A 17,601-nucleotide genomic window follows, 5' to 3' on the forward strand; every position below is an offset into this window, starting at 1 on the left:
TACTCTAACTATTACTAATTATCTTGGATCAACCTCTACACTAGTTGGCGGAAACAACTAGTTCGGACCGAGATCTCGGATCTTGTTTGGTGATTATTTCGGCCGAGAACAAGGAAGAAAGAAAGAGAGAGTTTGTAGGTTAGGATAAGATATTTGGCAAAAGGTTGTTTTGTGTATGAGATACACACACATTAAATAGTGTGTGTATTCTCATGCACACATTCATTTATAATCAGCCCAATGGGCTCTAAGTACATGTGGCTTTGGGCCCAAACATACATAAGTAAACAAACATACAATATAAACGAAACATAAGTTATAAATACGATAGACTTAATAAGAAAAGGGCCCAACATTTGTTGACATGAGGATGTAAGATGTTGGCTTTTTTTTTCATATATATTAGTTTCTTCATGTACGTAGGTGTTTCTTGTTTAATTCAACAACATTTTTTTGTCTCTGGATATGGTGATTAGTGATTACAACATTCTTGTACATACATATATGCATGTACATGTAACGGATTTTTTTTTTATAATTAGTTTTTTGTTTAGGATGTGTATATACGCTACACATATAGAAATACATATATGTTTGGGTTTTGTTTAAATTAATTTTAGTAATATTCGATCTAATAATTACATTCGATTTGACACTTCTCTTTTCTTGGATCTTTGGTTCGCTATATACATATATGTAATGTCTAATATATACATATGTGTAGCGTGTTAGGTTACATATACGTAACTTGATACATGTGTATTTCTACACATTACATATAGGTAGTTTGTTTATATGTGTGTGTTTTGTTAATGAATATGACTTTTTGTATTGTTTGCATATTTTAGCTTGTTAGATTTTGTTTTATAACAAACTAGGTTAGAACCCGTGTGTTACGGGGTGGTAGGTAATAAAACAAAAAAAACAAAATAATAATAATAACATTAATAATACGATCAAAATTCTAAATATATGTGAGTAAACTATCATTATTAAAAAAAACACAAAAAGACCAACAATAATTCATAAATCTATAACTTCATCTCATAAATGAAATTACATATTACATTACATAGAATTATGAAAACTAAAAAGTTACGACGTTTATTCATAAATATCAAAGTTATAACTTTTTTTCTATTTTCTAAAACTTACTTTAATACTTTCCATGCTCCATTCATAGAAAATATCAAGTACTATTGTCATCATATGCAGGTGGTATTGCCTGTCACTCAAAAAAAAATCAATAACAAATTTATTTTTCTTTCCAGATTATGAATGTAGAGAGCCGTAATAAAAAGTCAAAAACCTAAATATGACATTCTAATTTTGCAATTTTCATTTTGGAATGTGCCACCTGGTAATGATTTATAATATCTCCATCTTAAATCATAAACCTGAGGATGATACCTGTTTTGGCTTGCCAAAAAATGAAAATATAGAACTAAAAGAAAAAAGTAACCCAACCCAAATTTGCTTATTCGGGTTCGGGTCGGTTCGGATTAATCGGGTTCAGGTATTTTGCACACCCCTACATAGAAGCCACATAGTTTTTTTTTTATAATGAAAAAAAAAAGGAAAAATTACATTATTAGAAAAAAATGTCATGTGATAATTTGAAGCCATTTGATGAAAAATAAGAGGTTGTTGAAAATCCACTCATTTATTATATAGGTAGATTAGATAAGAGAAAAAAATAAGAGTAAATTTAAGGGTTGTTGGTTTCTACCAGATTTGCTCTTACCCTATATTAATCACCTTTAATTTGATTTTATTTACTTAAATGTCATTGTATATACTAACCATTGATCAATTAGATCAATAGTTCACATTAAACTAATTGATTTTCTATAAAACTATGGTTTTCATTTGCCATGCTTAAGTTGTAGTAAACTTTTTTGTAAAGTCATTTGTCTATTCAACATTTTTTAATGTAACTGCTAATTATGAAATATAGCTATTAAATTATGAAGGAAAAGAACAGATCTGCCTTTGTTTACAAGGTAGATTAGAAGTATAGTTTCAAGGTATTTATAGTTACATAATCCCAATAAATATATATATAAAAATAAAAGGAAAACACTGGATAAACCATTGACACAAAGCAAACATGAACAGGCTCATGACATGCTAAGTTATGAAAAGTAAACATACATTAACAACATCAAATATAATTGCTGTGTGCACATTCTGCATTACTAGCAGCAGAAGGACAAACCCATGAAAGCATTTTTGCGACTTGGAGAAAAGCTTAAAATCCTTGATCACGCGTAAACATTAAACCCTAAATCGAAACGTTGATTGACACCAGGTTGTTACTTTAATTTACAGCTTTCACAGCTTGGAACCTTGGTTCTTTTGGGAGGAACTTTTGTTCGGTATATACGGACATGTAGTCACCAAATACGAACTTTGGGTAACCAAATTGATTAACCTCTTTGTTTTCTTTTTGGATCAGTTGGGTTGCAGGCTCTATGGTGGCATTATAGGATGGGTTATAGAATGAGGCTATGGATCGCCTGGTTCCGTTGGGCATAGCCTGAACACGGTGCCAAGCACTTTTGTATCTCCCATTACTCAAGACTTCTATTTGATCACCAGTGTTGATGCAAATGGCATTTGGAATCGGTTGAACATCAGTCCATTTACCGTCTTTGAGAACCTCAAGACCTCCAACCTCGTCGTCTTGGAAAAGAAGGATGACGCCACCAGCATCAGTATGAGCCCGCAGACCAGTCACTCTCTCCGGATGAGGGCATGGTGGATAGTGGCTGACTTTTGTCCCAAAGAAGGCATTTTCTTCATCACCACCATTGAACATCTTTTTAATGTATCCCTTTTGTATCCCCAAGTTTTCGTCCATTACTTCCATCAGCTTCTCCGCGAGTTTCTTCAGTTCGGTTCGATATTCAGTCATGGTTTCCCTATAATTATATTTAAATCACAAGTTAGGATGAAAGTTTTAGACTTTAAAAAGATATTTTGCCAAGAGGAAGAACAGGTGACCCAGTCATCCCACCAACCATAGGTTAAGCATATATAGGTTGTGGTTTCATGATTCATAAGGGCCATATGTTAGTATTTTTATTATTTTTTTCAGTATTAACTTTTACCACTAGAGGCCTAGAGCCAGTTACAAGCAAAATCACTTGCCCCCCCCCCCCCCCCCCCTATACCCTTAAGGAGTGCTAAAGCTTACTTGAATCCTGGGGTCTTTGGTGGCCATTCGTTGTCGTCAGTGAGAAGGAAGACATCTTCCCAATCAATGTTGTCGAGTTTTTCTTCGCCCTTTGTGTCGATTAGTTCCTTCAACAGCTTAATTGGTGTGGATTCCTTGAAAAAGTTGTCTTCCCTCTCTACCTTATAACATTCAGTAGTCACCTTTTTCACCCTCTCAAGAAGCTCCATAGGAATCCCATGATTCACCAACTGAAATGAAATTTTTTAGTCAACAAGATGCATTATATATGTATATAAAGAAACTAAATTTGATTCTATGTGATAGTTTGCATATATTTACATGTGTGACGGCTACAAGCTGTTTTGGATGGTATGCTTGGAACATGTGTCCGAGCACGATGGAGTTGGTGGTGTCGTGTAATTCGACATCCTAGGTCTAGAGACTACTAAGAGGATTTTTGAGAAGGAGTGGGAGACTTAGAAAGAAAAATAAGTATGGGACCTTTGGGATGCCCTTAAAAAACATGTGCATATATAGACTCTGACAAAACAGTGGCATTCAGGATTTTTTGATGGTGGGCAATCAACATATTAGCGTATTCCCGCCATCTTTTAACACATGACACCATAATGAGCTTAACCCTAGTTTACAATAATAAAAAATGCTTATGCAAAATGGGTACCTGAAAGAATCCCCATTCTTCGCATCCATTCGCTATCTCTGCCATGGTCTTCTCTCGCTCTTTACCATTGAGCTTGGAGAAGTCAATTACTGGGATCGGCATATTTCAAAGGATACAAAAGAAGTAAGTTATTGTAGTTTGAGTTTGATAATGAAAAATTTGTGTGGCAATGAAGGATTATGATATGGCCTATTTATAGACAACGTTCTATATGTGAAAACGTCAACTCTTTGATATATAATAATCTTTCTTGCACTAAGACATGATTTAGCAGCCATTAGAGAAAGACAGTTGGGTGGCGATTGATGATTGAGTGCAAAGCAAGGTCAATGCACATGCTTGTTATAATAAATTACAAAGATGCTTTTAACCCGCAATGTCTTTAGCTTCAAAATGATTTAAGGTTAGACAATAACAAGGAGTCCTATAGATTACACGGTACCGGTTTACCCCTCAGCTTTCCTTTCCTACCAAAGTACAACTATTTTTCTTCGCCGTTTTATGTATCTGGGTAGCCCTCAAATTATTTTATTTTAAAAGCTCAATATCTTACCCTCGAAGTTAATAGCCCAATCTCATTTAGATAAGACCATGATGGATCGGACATTTTAAACAAAAAATAAATATGAACTAAAAGAAATCATCCTCCGCCACCAACATTCGGCCGGACATCGGCACTCAACCATTGCCACCAATCGACCACCAGTCCGTCCTCCAACCTTCGCCGCTCATCGCCATCACGGTCTATCCACAAAAAAAAATAAAAAAACAAAGGTATTCTTCTAATTAGGCTTTAGGTTAGTGTTAAGTTTTTAATTTTAACTACCAAATCACGGTTTCCATCCGCTCCATTCTTCCTGCATTATCCCACAGCCACACATTTCTTTGATTTTATTCAACTTTGCACTCAACCTCCATTATTTATCTTGGATCTGCCCGCCAGGTGTTCGATAAAATGTCTCAATAAGTTAATTGGATTTTTTGGGTTTATGGAGGGGAGAGCAACCGGCGGATTAAATAATCTGAGGGTAATTTTACAAAAGCTATTTATCTCATTAATTTATTATAAATTTTATTTTCAAAGTTTTTACATTAATAGTATGATATAATTATATAAAATACTTCAATAAATGTTTATAAAGATTTTTTTATAGATTATATAAAAAGATTTGCTTTAAATGAGTATTTTAAATCCGAAAATACATTTTATGTTTGTCTGTATATTCTTATTATTAGTAATGACTTCTTTTTAGATAAATACCGTAAATAATAAATAATAAAAATATTTATATAAAATTATGAACTTTTATAAAACTTGAACTATATTTTTAATACGTGATTTAACAATAAGTTTCAAATATCTATATTAATTAAAATTCTTTTTAAATGTTAAAACCTTTAATACTCACACACATACACACACAAACATATATATATATACACACACACACGACGTTTAACCAAGGCTCGGAAAAAGAATCGATTAAGATGTCGGTCTTATTGAAAATACTTATTATTTAAGAGTTTTATATGAATTACAATATAAATTAGTTGATTAAATAAATTAATATAACAATTTAATTATTTTTCCAAAAATAAAAAAATGCGAAAGTGGCTGCCGGGACTCGAACCCACACAAGTTTAGAACCTCGGTATGAATAAAGTTATGTATATATTTTATATATCGTGTAATTCTCGTTTAGATTTATATACGTTATATGTACTACAATGTTCATGAAAGTTTAAACAATATTAATTGGATTTTATGCTAAAAAATTTTAAATATTTTCTTTGAGAAACATTATATTGTACTATCGAGCAAGGATTTGTGATTGGAGTATAATTCATAATTCGAATACCATGTTACAAAATGATTGATTTGATTCAACTGTTTGAAAGTGATTTTGTAATCGTTTGTGCTCTAACTATTGTGTTAGAAACTGTTTTGGAAACATGGAGTTTAATAGTTAAACCAATTTTGTAATCGTTTGTGTCTGAAATCAAGTTAGAAACAATTCATGGAAAAACTGTATATTCAAAACCGGTTTTAAGATGATTTTTAAGTACTCTAACGTGTGAGTTAGATAGCGTTTAATTTATAATCAATATGGTTTTTGATAAATGTTTCATCTCCCAATATGCGAGTTGGAAATTGATGGAATTACACGAGTTGGAAACACGAGTTGGAAATGTTTCATCTCCCAAATGTTTCATCTCCCAACAATTCATGGAATTACACGAGTTGGAAACATGGAGTTTAATAGTTAAACCAATTTTGTAATCGTTTGTGTCTGAAATCAAGTTAGAAACAATTCATGGAAAAACTGTATATTCAAAACCGGTTTTAAGATGATTTTTAAGTACTCTAACGTGTGAGTTAGATAGCGTTTAATTTATAATCAATATGGTTTTTGATAAAGTACATAAACCATTATGTACTAAGCGACACATTTCATAACATGAGTGTAGAAAAAATTATTTTGTAAACAAAATTTAATACGTTTTGTTTTTGTAAATGTTAAATCATGTATTGTGTGTTGTATAAGGTTTATTATATAATTAAAAGGCCATGGCGACTATGTGAGAAATCAATATTGAGTAAAAGAATAAGGTTCATTTCCCTAGCACGTGTCTCAGAAATATTCATTTATTAAAAAGGTTTTTCAAGAACGTTATCGAGCGTGTGTGTTAGATAAAACAAAGGTTCGGTTTATTCGAAACCGTATAATAACTATCATTGTTGTTACAAATTATCATTTTATAAAGTAACATGGCTAGAAAATTGTTTAATTAACTTTCTAACAAGTGTATCAGAATTAATATTTTTGATAAATAATAATCTTTAGACATTTAAATTTTCTAATGAGCGCATTCGAAAATGTGGGTTTGTAAATCTATAGAGAAGCCTTTGTTAACGTTAAAACGAACGTATTAGAAATTATTATTTTTGTAAAATAGTAATAGTAGATACGGTTTATATATAACCAAAGGTTATAAACATTTGTGTCTAAATGTTTAGACATCTAATGAGCGTGTTAGAAAGGGTTATAAACCCCAATGTTTTAAAAATGAAATGTAATCATTTTTTTTTCTAATGAACATTTTAAAAATGGACTATTTTATAAACCAAGTAATGTGAAGTCCTTAATTCAGTACCGAACAAATTAGACAAGAGGTTGTCTTTAAACAATAAACTTTCAAAGCATTGAATAAATGTTACTTCTAACTAGCTAGTTAGAAACGTGGTTTGTTGCAAACTATAATCGTTGAAGCGTTTGGTAGCCTTTAGATTTCTGTAACATCCTACTTTCGGTTATAATAATAGAATAAGTTTCGTTTATTTTATAGTGTGTCGTTTATCTGTTTAGAAAAATAAACTAATAGAAGGCGGGTTTGGACTCTAGAAGATGGAATGAGATATGGAATGGGCCTTAGGTCCATGGGCTTAAGGGAGTATAAATACCCCTTAAACACTAATCATTTATATTTTTATCTCTACACCATATCCTACACCATAAAAACACACACAAACACTATCCTATAACCCGAGCCAAGATCCGAAGGCGAAAACCCGAGCTTGTTGGTGCTGGAACATCATGACAAGCCAAACCAACATCAAGACCAGCTCGTGTTCGTAAACCGACTTGTTTAAGGTACGTTTACAACGGAAACTTATTCATTTAGGCTCGGATTCGTCTAGGTAATCTTAGATCTGTTTGAGAATGATAAAAATGAACCCAACAAATCAAACCTCACTGAAATCCATTACAGTTTGATAGGTTAATTTGTCGAATGTATAATCGGGTCCATAATGGAACAAATCAAACCTCTTAAACATGTACGTTTAGCTGATTTGATGATTAGGGTTTTTAGGCACTTGGATTCCGAGTTCATTGATACCTAACTCATGATGTTTCGTTAAGATACGGATTTTTAATTGCAGATCTAAGATATGTTGACTGTGGGTGTTCTTAGTGATTTTGACTTTGACCTGTGAGTCAATGTTGGATAAGACTGATGCCATTCGTTATGTTCAGATAACGAATTAGTTCACCCATGTTAGATAACGAATCAGTTCCCTAGTTCGTTATGATCAGATAACGAATCAAGTGATTCGCTATTCACCCAATTCGTTATGTTAAGACAACGAATCAGAATAACGAAGCCGCTGGCGAATCATAAAGATAACGAATTAATCTAACGAATCAGATGACGAATCAGATAACGAATTAGGTGATTCGTTACCCACCAATTCACTAAGATATGATAACGAATTAGACCACGAATCAGGCTATGTTCAGATAACGAATTAAGCTTAATTCGTTATAACGAATGAGTTAAGGAATTAGAAAATAATTTAAAATTCTAATGGAAAATGTGTTAAGACAGTTAATGGAAATAAAATTTTTCTAAGCTGACCTGGCAGCTCGACCCCAGCCAGGGGCTCTGCCCCTTGGACCCTGCTAGGGGCTGCTGCCCTCGGACCCCTGTTTGTTGAGGGTTATAATTAAACTAGAAGTAAAATATGATTAGTAATAGTTAATTGATACATGTAATTATTATACAGTTAGCCGTGCACAGCTTAAGAAAGGAATAACAATTAACGGTGAACGTAACCGAGTTCAGGTGAGTTTCTAGCCCCATTTCCTTGTTACGTTTTCAGGACTGTGTACATACTCGATGTGATAGTTAATACACTTACCTTAAATGGTAAGTGTATGCCATGTGTGGTTTATATGTTAATTATGTATATCCTTAATGTGAACGAAAGTTGTCGGTACGTGAACGATCTTCGGATATTGCACGTTGTGACAAGGGAGGTATGAAAATAATATATGAGTGTGTATGGTAGATATATGTACAACATATGAATATGTATGAATGATTAAAGAATGTATATGTATGTTACGAGTATGTAAAGACAGAATGCACGAAGACGAAGAAGTAAGGGATCAGACCCTAATAATATCTGAGATAAAGAAGAAATGGATCAGACCCTAATAATATCTGAGATAGAGAAGTAAAGAGGGATCAGACCCTACTAATATCTGAGATAGACAAGAAAGGGATCAGACCCTAATAATATATGAGATAGACAAAGGATAGAGGGATCAGGCCCTAATAATATCTGAGATAGAAAAGAAAGGGATCAGACCCTAATAATATATGAGATAGAGTGGACAGTAAATATATAGTATGAAAGTAATAGTATGTATGTATGTATGAAGTTATGTAATGAAAGTAAAATAGTAAAACAATTATTATGTGTCTTCGTATGCATAATTGAAGGTAAGTGAACGTATTGTATGATATGTGATTAACTAGAACTCACTCAGCGTAGCTGACTTTTAGTATGCACGCAGGTGAGTAGAATGAGACTGCTGGCTTGAGCGGGGACATATGACAGAAGAATACGAGACTGGCATCTGATGAAACAAGTTATTTTATGTTTAATGTTTTAATGTTGAAAGACAAGAATGCTTTAAGACAAGTTATGAATTTTTATGTAATGTTTATGAAAGTTTTATATTCCGCGCAAAGTTTTAATTAACTATGATATTTAGAACTGTGTTTATGAGTAAATCCAACATCCAAATGTGAGGCACCGGTAACGGGGCCTTACAATTTCTAATCTCCATATTAGCAATATTTTATTATAAAACCATTTTATAAAGTTTTGCCAACATAAAGAAGTATTTTGAAGGAATAAAATGTGTTTGCAAATATCAAGTGGTTTGTTGCTTATACGAGAAGTGACATGCTGTGAATCATTATAGTCAAGTAAACTATAGATGGGAAAAACAACTTTGTGTTGTTATGAACAGAATTAATTGTCCAAATATTACTACTTACGAGAAGAATATTTTCAACAACGTGTTGTTGTGTTTGGAGTATTTTGGTTGTCCAAGACTATAGTTTCGGCATGAAACGAGGTAATGATGATATGACTTATGAAGCTCTATTGAGAGAGTACCTCAAGGAAAACCAGAGACAATATCATTGCAATGATCTTGGTCGAACGATGAAAGTTTAGAATATAATTTACACTTTGAGAATTTATGTCAAGATGTTGTTGATTTATCCATTTGAATTGTTGTTAAAAAGTGTTTTACATGTTATGTTGTAATTTCGATTGCATTATTTTATTCAATATCTTCAGATAAAACATGAAATTTTACAATGAAATAAACTAATGTGTATTACGACGTACATAATTATTTTGTAGATTTCATTTAATGGATAGTGCAAGAAGAGAGTTGCACAATAAACAACTTGAGAGTTGTTACATTGACTATAAGTGGGCAAGAAAAGATTTGCAGAAGAAACAACATAAGAGTTGTTCTGTTGACTATAAGTATGTGATAAGACATCAAATGTCTAACTACGCTAAAAGCAAATGTGGTGAGTGTATTAAGATGAAATACACAAGAACGAGCATCAAATGTTGAGAGTATCAACATGAAAATGCACGTGCATTTTCCATTATAAACATATGAAAGGAATATATGTTGTTATTTTAAATTATTTTAATAAATCTGTGATATTTATTATAAGAGAATTACAATAATGATGAACTTGTAGGTGCTTATACAACCAATAATACTGTTTGAGCTATATGGAAGATTTGTTCACCACTTTAGGCATAGGTAAATGGCATTTGGTTGGATATCAATCTAATTGATTCCATTTCAACCATGGTAGTGATTGTAGACAAGTACCATTTATTATCTTGTGTGATAAATGTGTTCATCAAAGTGACTTGGATTATAAACTTATGTTTTACTCTTTATGAGTTAATGGTTAAAACCTCGTCTGAATCGGAAAATTCTAAACCTAAAGAACCTATAAGCTCAACTAGATCCCATCTCAACCGATGGTGAATATCTTCATCCCGCAAGTCTAATTGCACATCATCGGGAACGGGAACTTGAGTAGGAGGATCCGGTACCCAATCTGGATAAATTGCATTTTCATCTTCTTTTATTAACATATTATGTAATATGATGCATGCATACACGTAGCTAGAGATCATGGGTTTTTTCATTGCACGAACCGGTCGACTAAGTATGTACCATCTACCCTTTAAAACACCGAAAGCTCTCTCGACATCTTTTCTTGCCGATTCTTGCAACTTCTTGAACGCTTTTTCATTTTCCTCGACAGAAAACGAAAAGGCTTTCACAAAAACAAACCATTGCGGGTAGATACCATCGACAATATAGTAGCCACGTCTGTAATATCTCCCGTTGACAAAATACGGACAGAAAGATGTGGTACCATTTGTTACGCTCTGAACAACGGTGATGTGTACAGAACAGTGATGTCGTTGTTTGAGCCAGGAACACCAAAATAAGAATGCCAAAACCATAAATCATTTGACGCAACCGCTTCAAGTGAGATGGTCGGTCGTTTGATATCACCCCTAACATACACCCCTCGCAACTCCCGCGGACAATTCCTCCATTCGATATGTGTACAATCGATGCTACCAAGCATCCCTGGAAAATGTCATCTAGTCTCGTGCGCGGCGTAAAGACGTGTGATGTCGTGTCTTGTTGGTTTTTGTAGAAACTCTTTGCCATACAATTTAATAATCGTATTACAAAAGATTGTAGACATTCACGTGAAGTTTTCTCAGACATTGGTAAGTATTCATCGAATTGGTCGGGTGGGTTACCTGTGGCTAATTGACGAATAGCGGATGTGCATTTTTGAAGCGCCGAAAAACTTCGTTTGCCCCTCTCGTCATAAGATTCTTGAAACTATTCTTCGTTTGCTTCGACGTCGGGTACAATCTTTAAAAATAAAGATTTCGGAAAACGAAAGCATTCCCAAAACGTCTCGTCATTGTATTTCGGCTCCTCCACTAAATAGTCGTTCATTAGCACTTCGTGGGCATGTATATGATCACGCTCCACCATTTTTTTCTTTAGACGGCTCGGGCCTTCAAGGTTCGTTATATTACAACTGGAACCATTCGAGAATGTCATCGTCCGAAGACGAAGAACTATCGGTGTCTAAGGGAACCAAGTCTTTCGAAAATTCCATAATTTTTTTTTTTTGTGAATGAAGAGGAAGATTGAGAGTGTTTTGAGTTGGATTTTATTGTGAGTTGGATTTGGTTATGTTTTGGTTTTGGTTTTATATTGGTTAATTTTTTTTAATTATACCCCCTCCCAACGGCTCCCTCCCCTAATGTTCATATTTTCCTCGAAAACTCCCCCCTCACTTACGTGATAGCCATCACGCATACTCCCCCCATCACGCGTGATGGGGGACCGGCATCACACGTGATGGGTTCTTCACCACGCACCAGCCCGCCTCCCCTTAGTCTTTTGTTGAGGTCATGCATTTAGGACCTGCTCCACTAGTATCGAGCTTTGTAATAGGACACACCAAAAAGCCCCTTGGATGTGTGGGTGGGGGGGGGGGGGGGGGGGCTAGTCGTATGCACGGGGTTACATTTATCAAAGTTTGTGTCAAAGAAAGGTACATTTTTAATCAAAATCCAAATAATGATACTCACGACTTTTTGCTAGTGTGTTCTGCATATTGATCAATCTAGATTCAAGTTTCCGCCACAACCACTACAACTGCAACCTACACAGCTATTGACATCATTTTCTTCACCACCACCATCCCCACCACAATATTTTCATTAGTCGAATTTGTTTGATATTTTTGAACAATAGTTGTTTATCGTTAAAAATATATGACTATAAAAGTTATTAAATCTTGGATTTTCAATCACAGGTTTATTCATTATTACTTTTATCATGTTTAATAAGCTTTTAATATTAAAACTTAAACATCATCATTACATATGTTCATACAATCCTATTAAGAAATTAGTCTATTTCATACGAAACATTCTTAATGCATTTGACATTTTTTTATTTAATGGACGTATGATAGAGTTGGTTAGGTTTATTCATTTATAGAATCTGCAACTCTTGCATTATAAGATATCTTTACCAATTAAAGTATCTTGCCGACCACTTGATGTCGACCCTATTATTTTTGCGCAACTTTGACTTTTCTTCTATTGTTGACTACATAACATAAAGGAGATTTAAATTATATCATTGATGACACATACAATTATATTAAGAGAATATAATATCAAGTAATATTTTCTTAAAACAAAAGAGTTGCTTCACATACGTAGCAGCGGGAGATGATAACATTAATAAATTCTGGATCCCTATGATCATCCACATCCACAGTACATCTAGATTTTGACCTTCAAATAGAAAAATCATAACTACGTTTTGACTTTTCATTATAAAATTCATTTATTCCATGACAATTTTTTACATTAAAAGTATTATTGACCATGACCTACTATAATTAGTTAAATTATTTGCTGGCATAAGCTTGAGAAATTTAACATATATTTTTCACGGATGTTATGCAAACTAACGGGCTACTAGTTAATTCATCGCATTGTGATACACTCGTCTATTGATTGGGGAAAAACCTTCACCTAAGAACAGTGACGGATTCAGAAAATTTTCTTACAGGGTCGGAATTTTTTTTGCTTGGTAATCAGTTAACTATCTGTATTAAAAAAATTGGCTCGGTTCGGCCGATTGACTAAATCAGTATTCAATTTTTATTTCAACCCAGTTCAATTAATTCGATCGAGATATAAAATAAGATAATCAAACAAAATATAACAAAAAATATAACAAAAAAGTACGTGAAATATAAGATAAGCATAGTTTTTGTCATGACCATATATCCTTTAGCATAACCTAAAAACTCGTTCTCTTTTCACAGTTCCTTGTTAAAGCCACTAAAAAATCCGAATCTTCACTTTTTCATAGCCTAACATTAATTCTTACTTTTAAATATTATGCATCTTCTTCTTCATTGAATCTACATTAACCTTCGGCATCATCATGTACAAACACTAGAAATTTTATGGCAACTTTAAATTCAATATTTTCTTTTCATCTTACATTCTCAATAGCTTCATTTGGGGTCAGTGTCAAAATTTTACAAGGGTCGATCGAGATTTTAACCTATATATAATATTAAAAATTTCTTTTTCACAGCCGACCCCCCACCCATATGAGTAGGTCCGCCAACGCCTAAGACTAACGTTCATGAGCAATCGCCCAAAAACATGACAGTGCGATGAGATAAAACTCGTTCAGTTCAAGAATTCAACTAGTGAAATCCCTACTCGCCTAATCCCTACTCGCCTAGTCTCACATCATCACTCTGATGCCTTTAAAACTAATTAATGTGGACAGGAATCAAAAATAAGTCACATGAAACACCATGTCTATTCTTTACCACCCCATCACTAACTTATTGACCCATATAATATAGTCTATGTACGTGGAGAGCTTATTTTCTTTAAACAACCAACCAAATTACTTTTATTAATAATTCTAGCAAGGAAAATATATCTTAAAGAAAGATTAAAATAAAAATTCAAAACACTTACTGAAACAAGGAATTATAATCGAAAACTACACCATTTTTTCCACGACAACTGATCCTTTTAGCTCTATTCTTTATCCACAGATAACCAATCCCTTTAATTTCTTCACGCACGTCGGTCACGTGTATCTGGTTTTTTTTTCAATGACAAAATAACTACTGAACTGTAGAAAATGAAATTAACCTACTTAACATACAAATAACTAAACTTATTACTATTATATTATATTAATTTTTGAACTGAAGTAATTACACTACAAAAATATATAGAGGAATAATAATTATCGTAATTAAAAAATTATCGAGTAATAGTAATTATTCTAATGAAATAACGTTAACATAATTTCTCTTATAATTTATACGTTTCTCATGTTAAGAGTCTTTTGTATTTTATCCAAATACTACATGTATGTATCAATGTTGGAGTACTCGGAGAGTACTCAGACATGGTAAATTTAAAGAAAATTATTTTTTTTTGATATTATATATACATTAAATATTATAAGTTTACTAATATTTATAATAAAACAGGTTAATATGAATATAAATAATATAAATACATTTTTAAACACTAAATTATTATAAAAGTGCTAATCATTAATTAAAAAATTATACTTCTTTAATGTTACAGAAACACGAATTATTTTTTATCTGTTTAAGTCAAAGTCGGCCCAAGTTTGACTGGCTAGATCTGATTCAGGTTGAGGTTAACCACCATTGATCGATTTTTATTAACTATGTGGAGTTAAAGAAATGCACATCGACACCATATCTTGTAGCGATTACTTGGGATATATGTATATATCATGCTACCCATGACTTCAATTGTTTCTTAAAGACCATGAATTGTTTATATGTTTAGTAGGTTGTATATGAAGCATTCAAATCATTGCAATATTTAGTAATGAAGGAATAACAAACAACATATACCACATTCAAGATCCGTCTAAATACACCCACTTTAGACTGAATTTTGTATCCCTCGTTGTACACGAGTGAGTTGTAAGCAACTTATTAAATGGTGTCAAAGTCATAAACCAATTTCCCCTATATTAATTATCATAAGTCAGACTCACCACACTTATTCCTTTTTTGTTTTTGTTTTTATTTTTCTTTTTTTTTTGTCTGAAACAGCAATTTTATTAAAACAAAGAACTAACTGATAAGGCCCAGCAATACTAAGTCCAGAACAGCCTACCAAGAAGCATACAAATTGTATTAGATTTTAAATATCAAACTTTGGTATGTTGAACCACCGATTTACAAATTTTATTAACCACAGAATTTAGTGAGCGGCGCCAAATCTTTCTATGGATTGCTTTTTTCGCCTCTTTCGCCGTCAAAGTGCCTATGGTACCAGTTCATATTTGGTTACCCGAAGCTCATGTAGAGGCACCTACGGCAGGATCCGTCATCTTGGCGGGAATTCTTTTAAAATTGGGAACCTACGGCTTTTTAAGATTTTCAATACCCATGTTTCCTGAAGCGACACTTTGTTTCACTCCTTTCATTTATACTTTAAGCGCGATTGCTATAATATATACTTCCTTGACCACTTTAAGACAGATCGATCTTAAGAAGATCATTGCTTACTCCTCAGTAGCTCATATGAATCTGGTGACTATTGGTATGTTTAGTCTGAACATACAGGGAATTGGAGGTAGCATTCTACTGATGTTAAGTCATGGACTGGTTTGGTGTAATCAACTGTTTTCTGCAATTGCACTTTTAGTAAATAAGGAATTATGTTTCATTTCAACCAGATCAGGTTTGCTTTGCATTTACCATTGTTCTTGTTTTCAAAATTTTAGCAGTTCTTTTTTGTTTTGTTTCGTGCAATGTATCATATATGAGCAACTAAGAGTAGTTTAAGCCTATATAACCCTGGAAGCTTGAAAAGTTGAACCTTTGCAGGAGGGCATGCTTGTGTGGTTGGAGCCTATCGTGCACCAAAGAAATATATAAAACCCGACTCCAAGACCGCATTTATGTTGAACAATAGGGTCTGTGTTTAGTATAGGGTAATTGAATGGAATGAAATGGACAATTAAGACAATGGAACACATCAATACCATCTTTCTGTTGTGTTCAGATAATCTATGAGAATTAAATGAATCATTACGTTGTGTTGTTGGTAGTCAAGAAAAGATGACGTAATAATATTCAAATGATAGAAACATATGTGCCACAAGATAAAGAAATTTACCAAAATAAAATGAAGTGGTAACTATAATGGTGGCGACGGAGGTGATGGTGGTTGTGGCGATGACACTGGTGGTTGTCAGGTGATAATGGTGGTTACGACGACTATAGTGGTGGTGGTGGTGGTGGCGGCGTTGACAGTGGCGATCAGGTGATGGCGACAGTATTAGTTGTCAGGTGATAATGGTGGTTACGATAGGGGTGTTCTTCGGGTTATTTATTCGGGTTTCGGGTTTGAGCTCAAAACAAATTGACTCAAGAACCGACCTAAATAAGTTCGGTTTGTTCGGGTTTCGGGTTGAACGGGTTGGGTTTCGGGGTCAACTAATTAAAAAAATATCCATCTTTTACAATATCATAAACTAAAGAATAATATTCCGAGCCATTATAAAACCATAATATATAACCATATTCAACAATAACGTATATTATTTTGAAAAACATGAAATTTATTATACAACCATGTATTAGACGGGATGAAGGAGTTCAGTAGCATGTGGATCAACACTTGTGTAGATTGAAAAAACATTCTCAATATATTGGTTTAAATACTATACTATTTACGTTTTTGAATTAAAGATACATTCTTAACATACATTATGGTAATTAACACATTGGGATGTGATAGATCCAATATTAATTGGACTCTTAAGGACAGTCGAACAAGAATACATAAGGTTACTCTATTATTTCACCACTAAACTACCCTATAAAATTACGGATACATACAAAGATGTACTATACTTCGGGTTATTCAGGTCCACCCGAATTTGGGTATTTCAACCCAAATACCGACCTGGATATTTTATCTTGGGTTCGAGTTAGGAGTTTAATGGTTCGGGTGATTCGGGTTGGCTTATTTGGGTCTCGGGTCGCTTCAGATAGAGTTCATTATTCAGGTATGGTTAAAAAACACACCCCTAGGTTACGACAACCACGACGGTGGTGGTTGTGTAGCAGCATTGACAGTGGAGATCAGATGATGATAATGTTGAGAAAGTATGATGTTAGAGGAAATAAAATATATAGAAAATAAAAACAAGGAAACTAAAGGTATAGATAGAATATTTTTTTATGTATT

The 17,601-nt window shown here is 33.3% G+C and overlaps 1 protein-coding gene across 1 annotated transcript; it reads right to left on the reverse strand.

Annotated features, from left to right (window-relative positions):
* Positions 1-1,980: 1,980 nt before the first annotated feature.
* LOC143615894 (1-aminocyclopropane-1-carboxylate oxidase 5-like) lies at positions 1,981-4,256 on the reverse strand. The gene is made up of 3 exons (XM_077088893.1): positions 3,864-4,256; positions 3,200-3,429; positions 1,981-2,924 (listed from the first exon to the last, which is right to left on the reverse strand). Exons 1-3 carry the CDS (start codon positions 3,963-3,965, stop codon positions 2,321-2,323), a joined length of 936 nt encoding a protein of 311 aa, XP_076945008.1. The 5' UTR covers positions 3,966-4,256; the 3' UTR covers positions 1,981-2,320.
* Between the last annotated feature and the right edge of the window lie 13,345 nt (positions 4,257-17,601).

This window comes from Bidens hawaiensis, unplaced genomic scaffold (genome assembly GCF_021521415.1).
Source record: "Bidens hawaiensis isolate Kalapana, Puna unplaced genomic scaffold, B.hawaiensis_p1.1 tig00044788_1, whole genome shotgun sequence".
In the NCBI taxonomy this organism is placed as follows: domain Eukaryota; kingdom Viridiplantae; phylum Streptophyta; class Magnoliopsida; order Asterales; family Asteraceae; genus Bidens; species Bidens hawaiensis.

Coding starts and splice junctions, on each gene's coding strand:
- LOC143615894 (XM_077088893.1), bottom strand. CDS start 3,965: ATGCCGATCCCAGTAATTGACTTCTCCAAGCTCAATGGTAAAGAGCGA. Junction 3,430..3,863: donor AAGAATGGGGATTCTTTCAG/GTACCCATTTTG, acceptor ATTTCATTTCAG/TTGGTGAATCATGGGATTCC. Junction 2,925..3,199: donor CCAAAGACCCCAGGATTCAA/GTAAGCTTTAGC, acceptor ATATAATTATAG/GGAAACCATGACTGAATATC.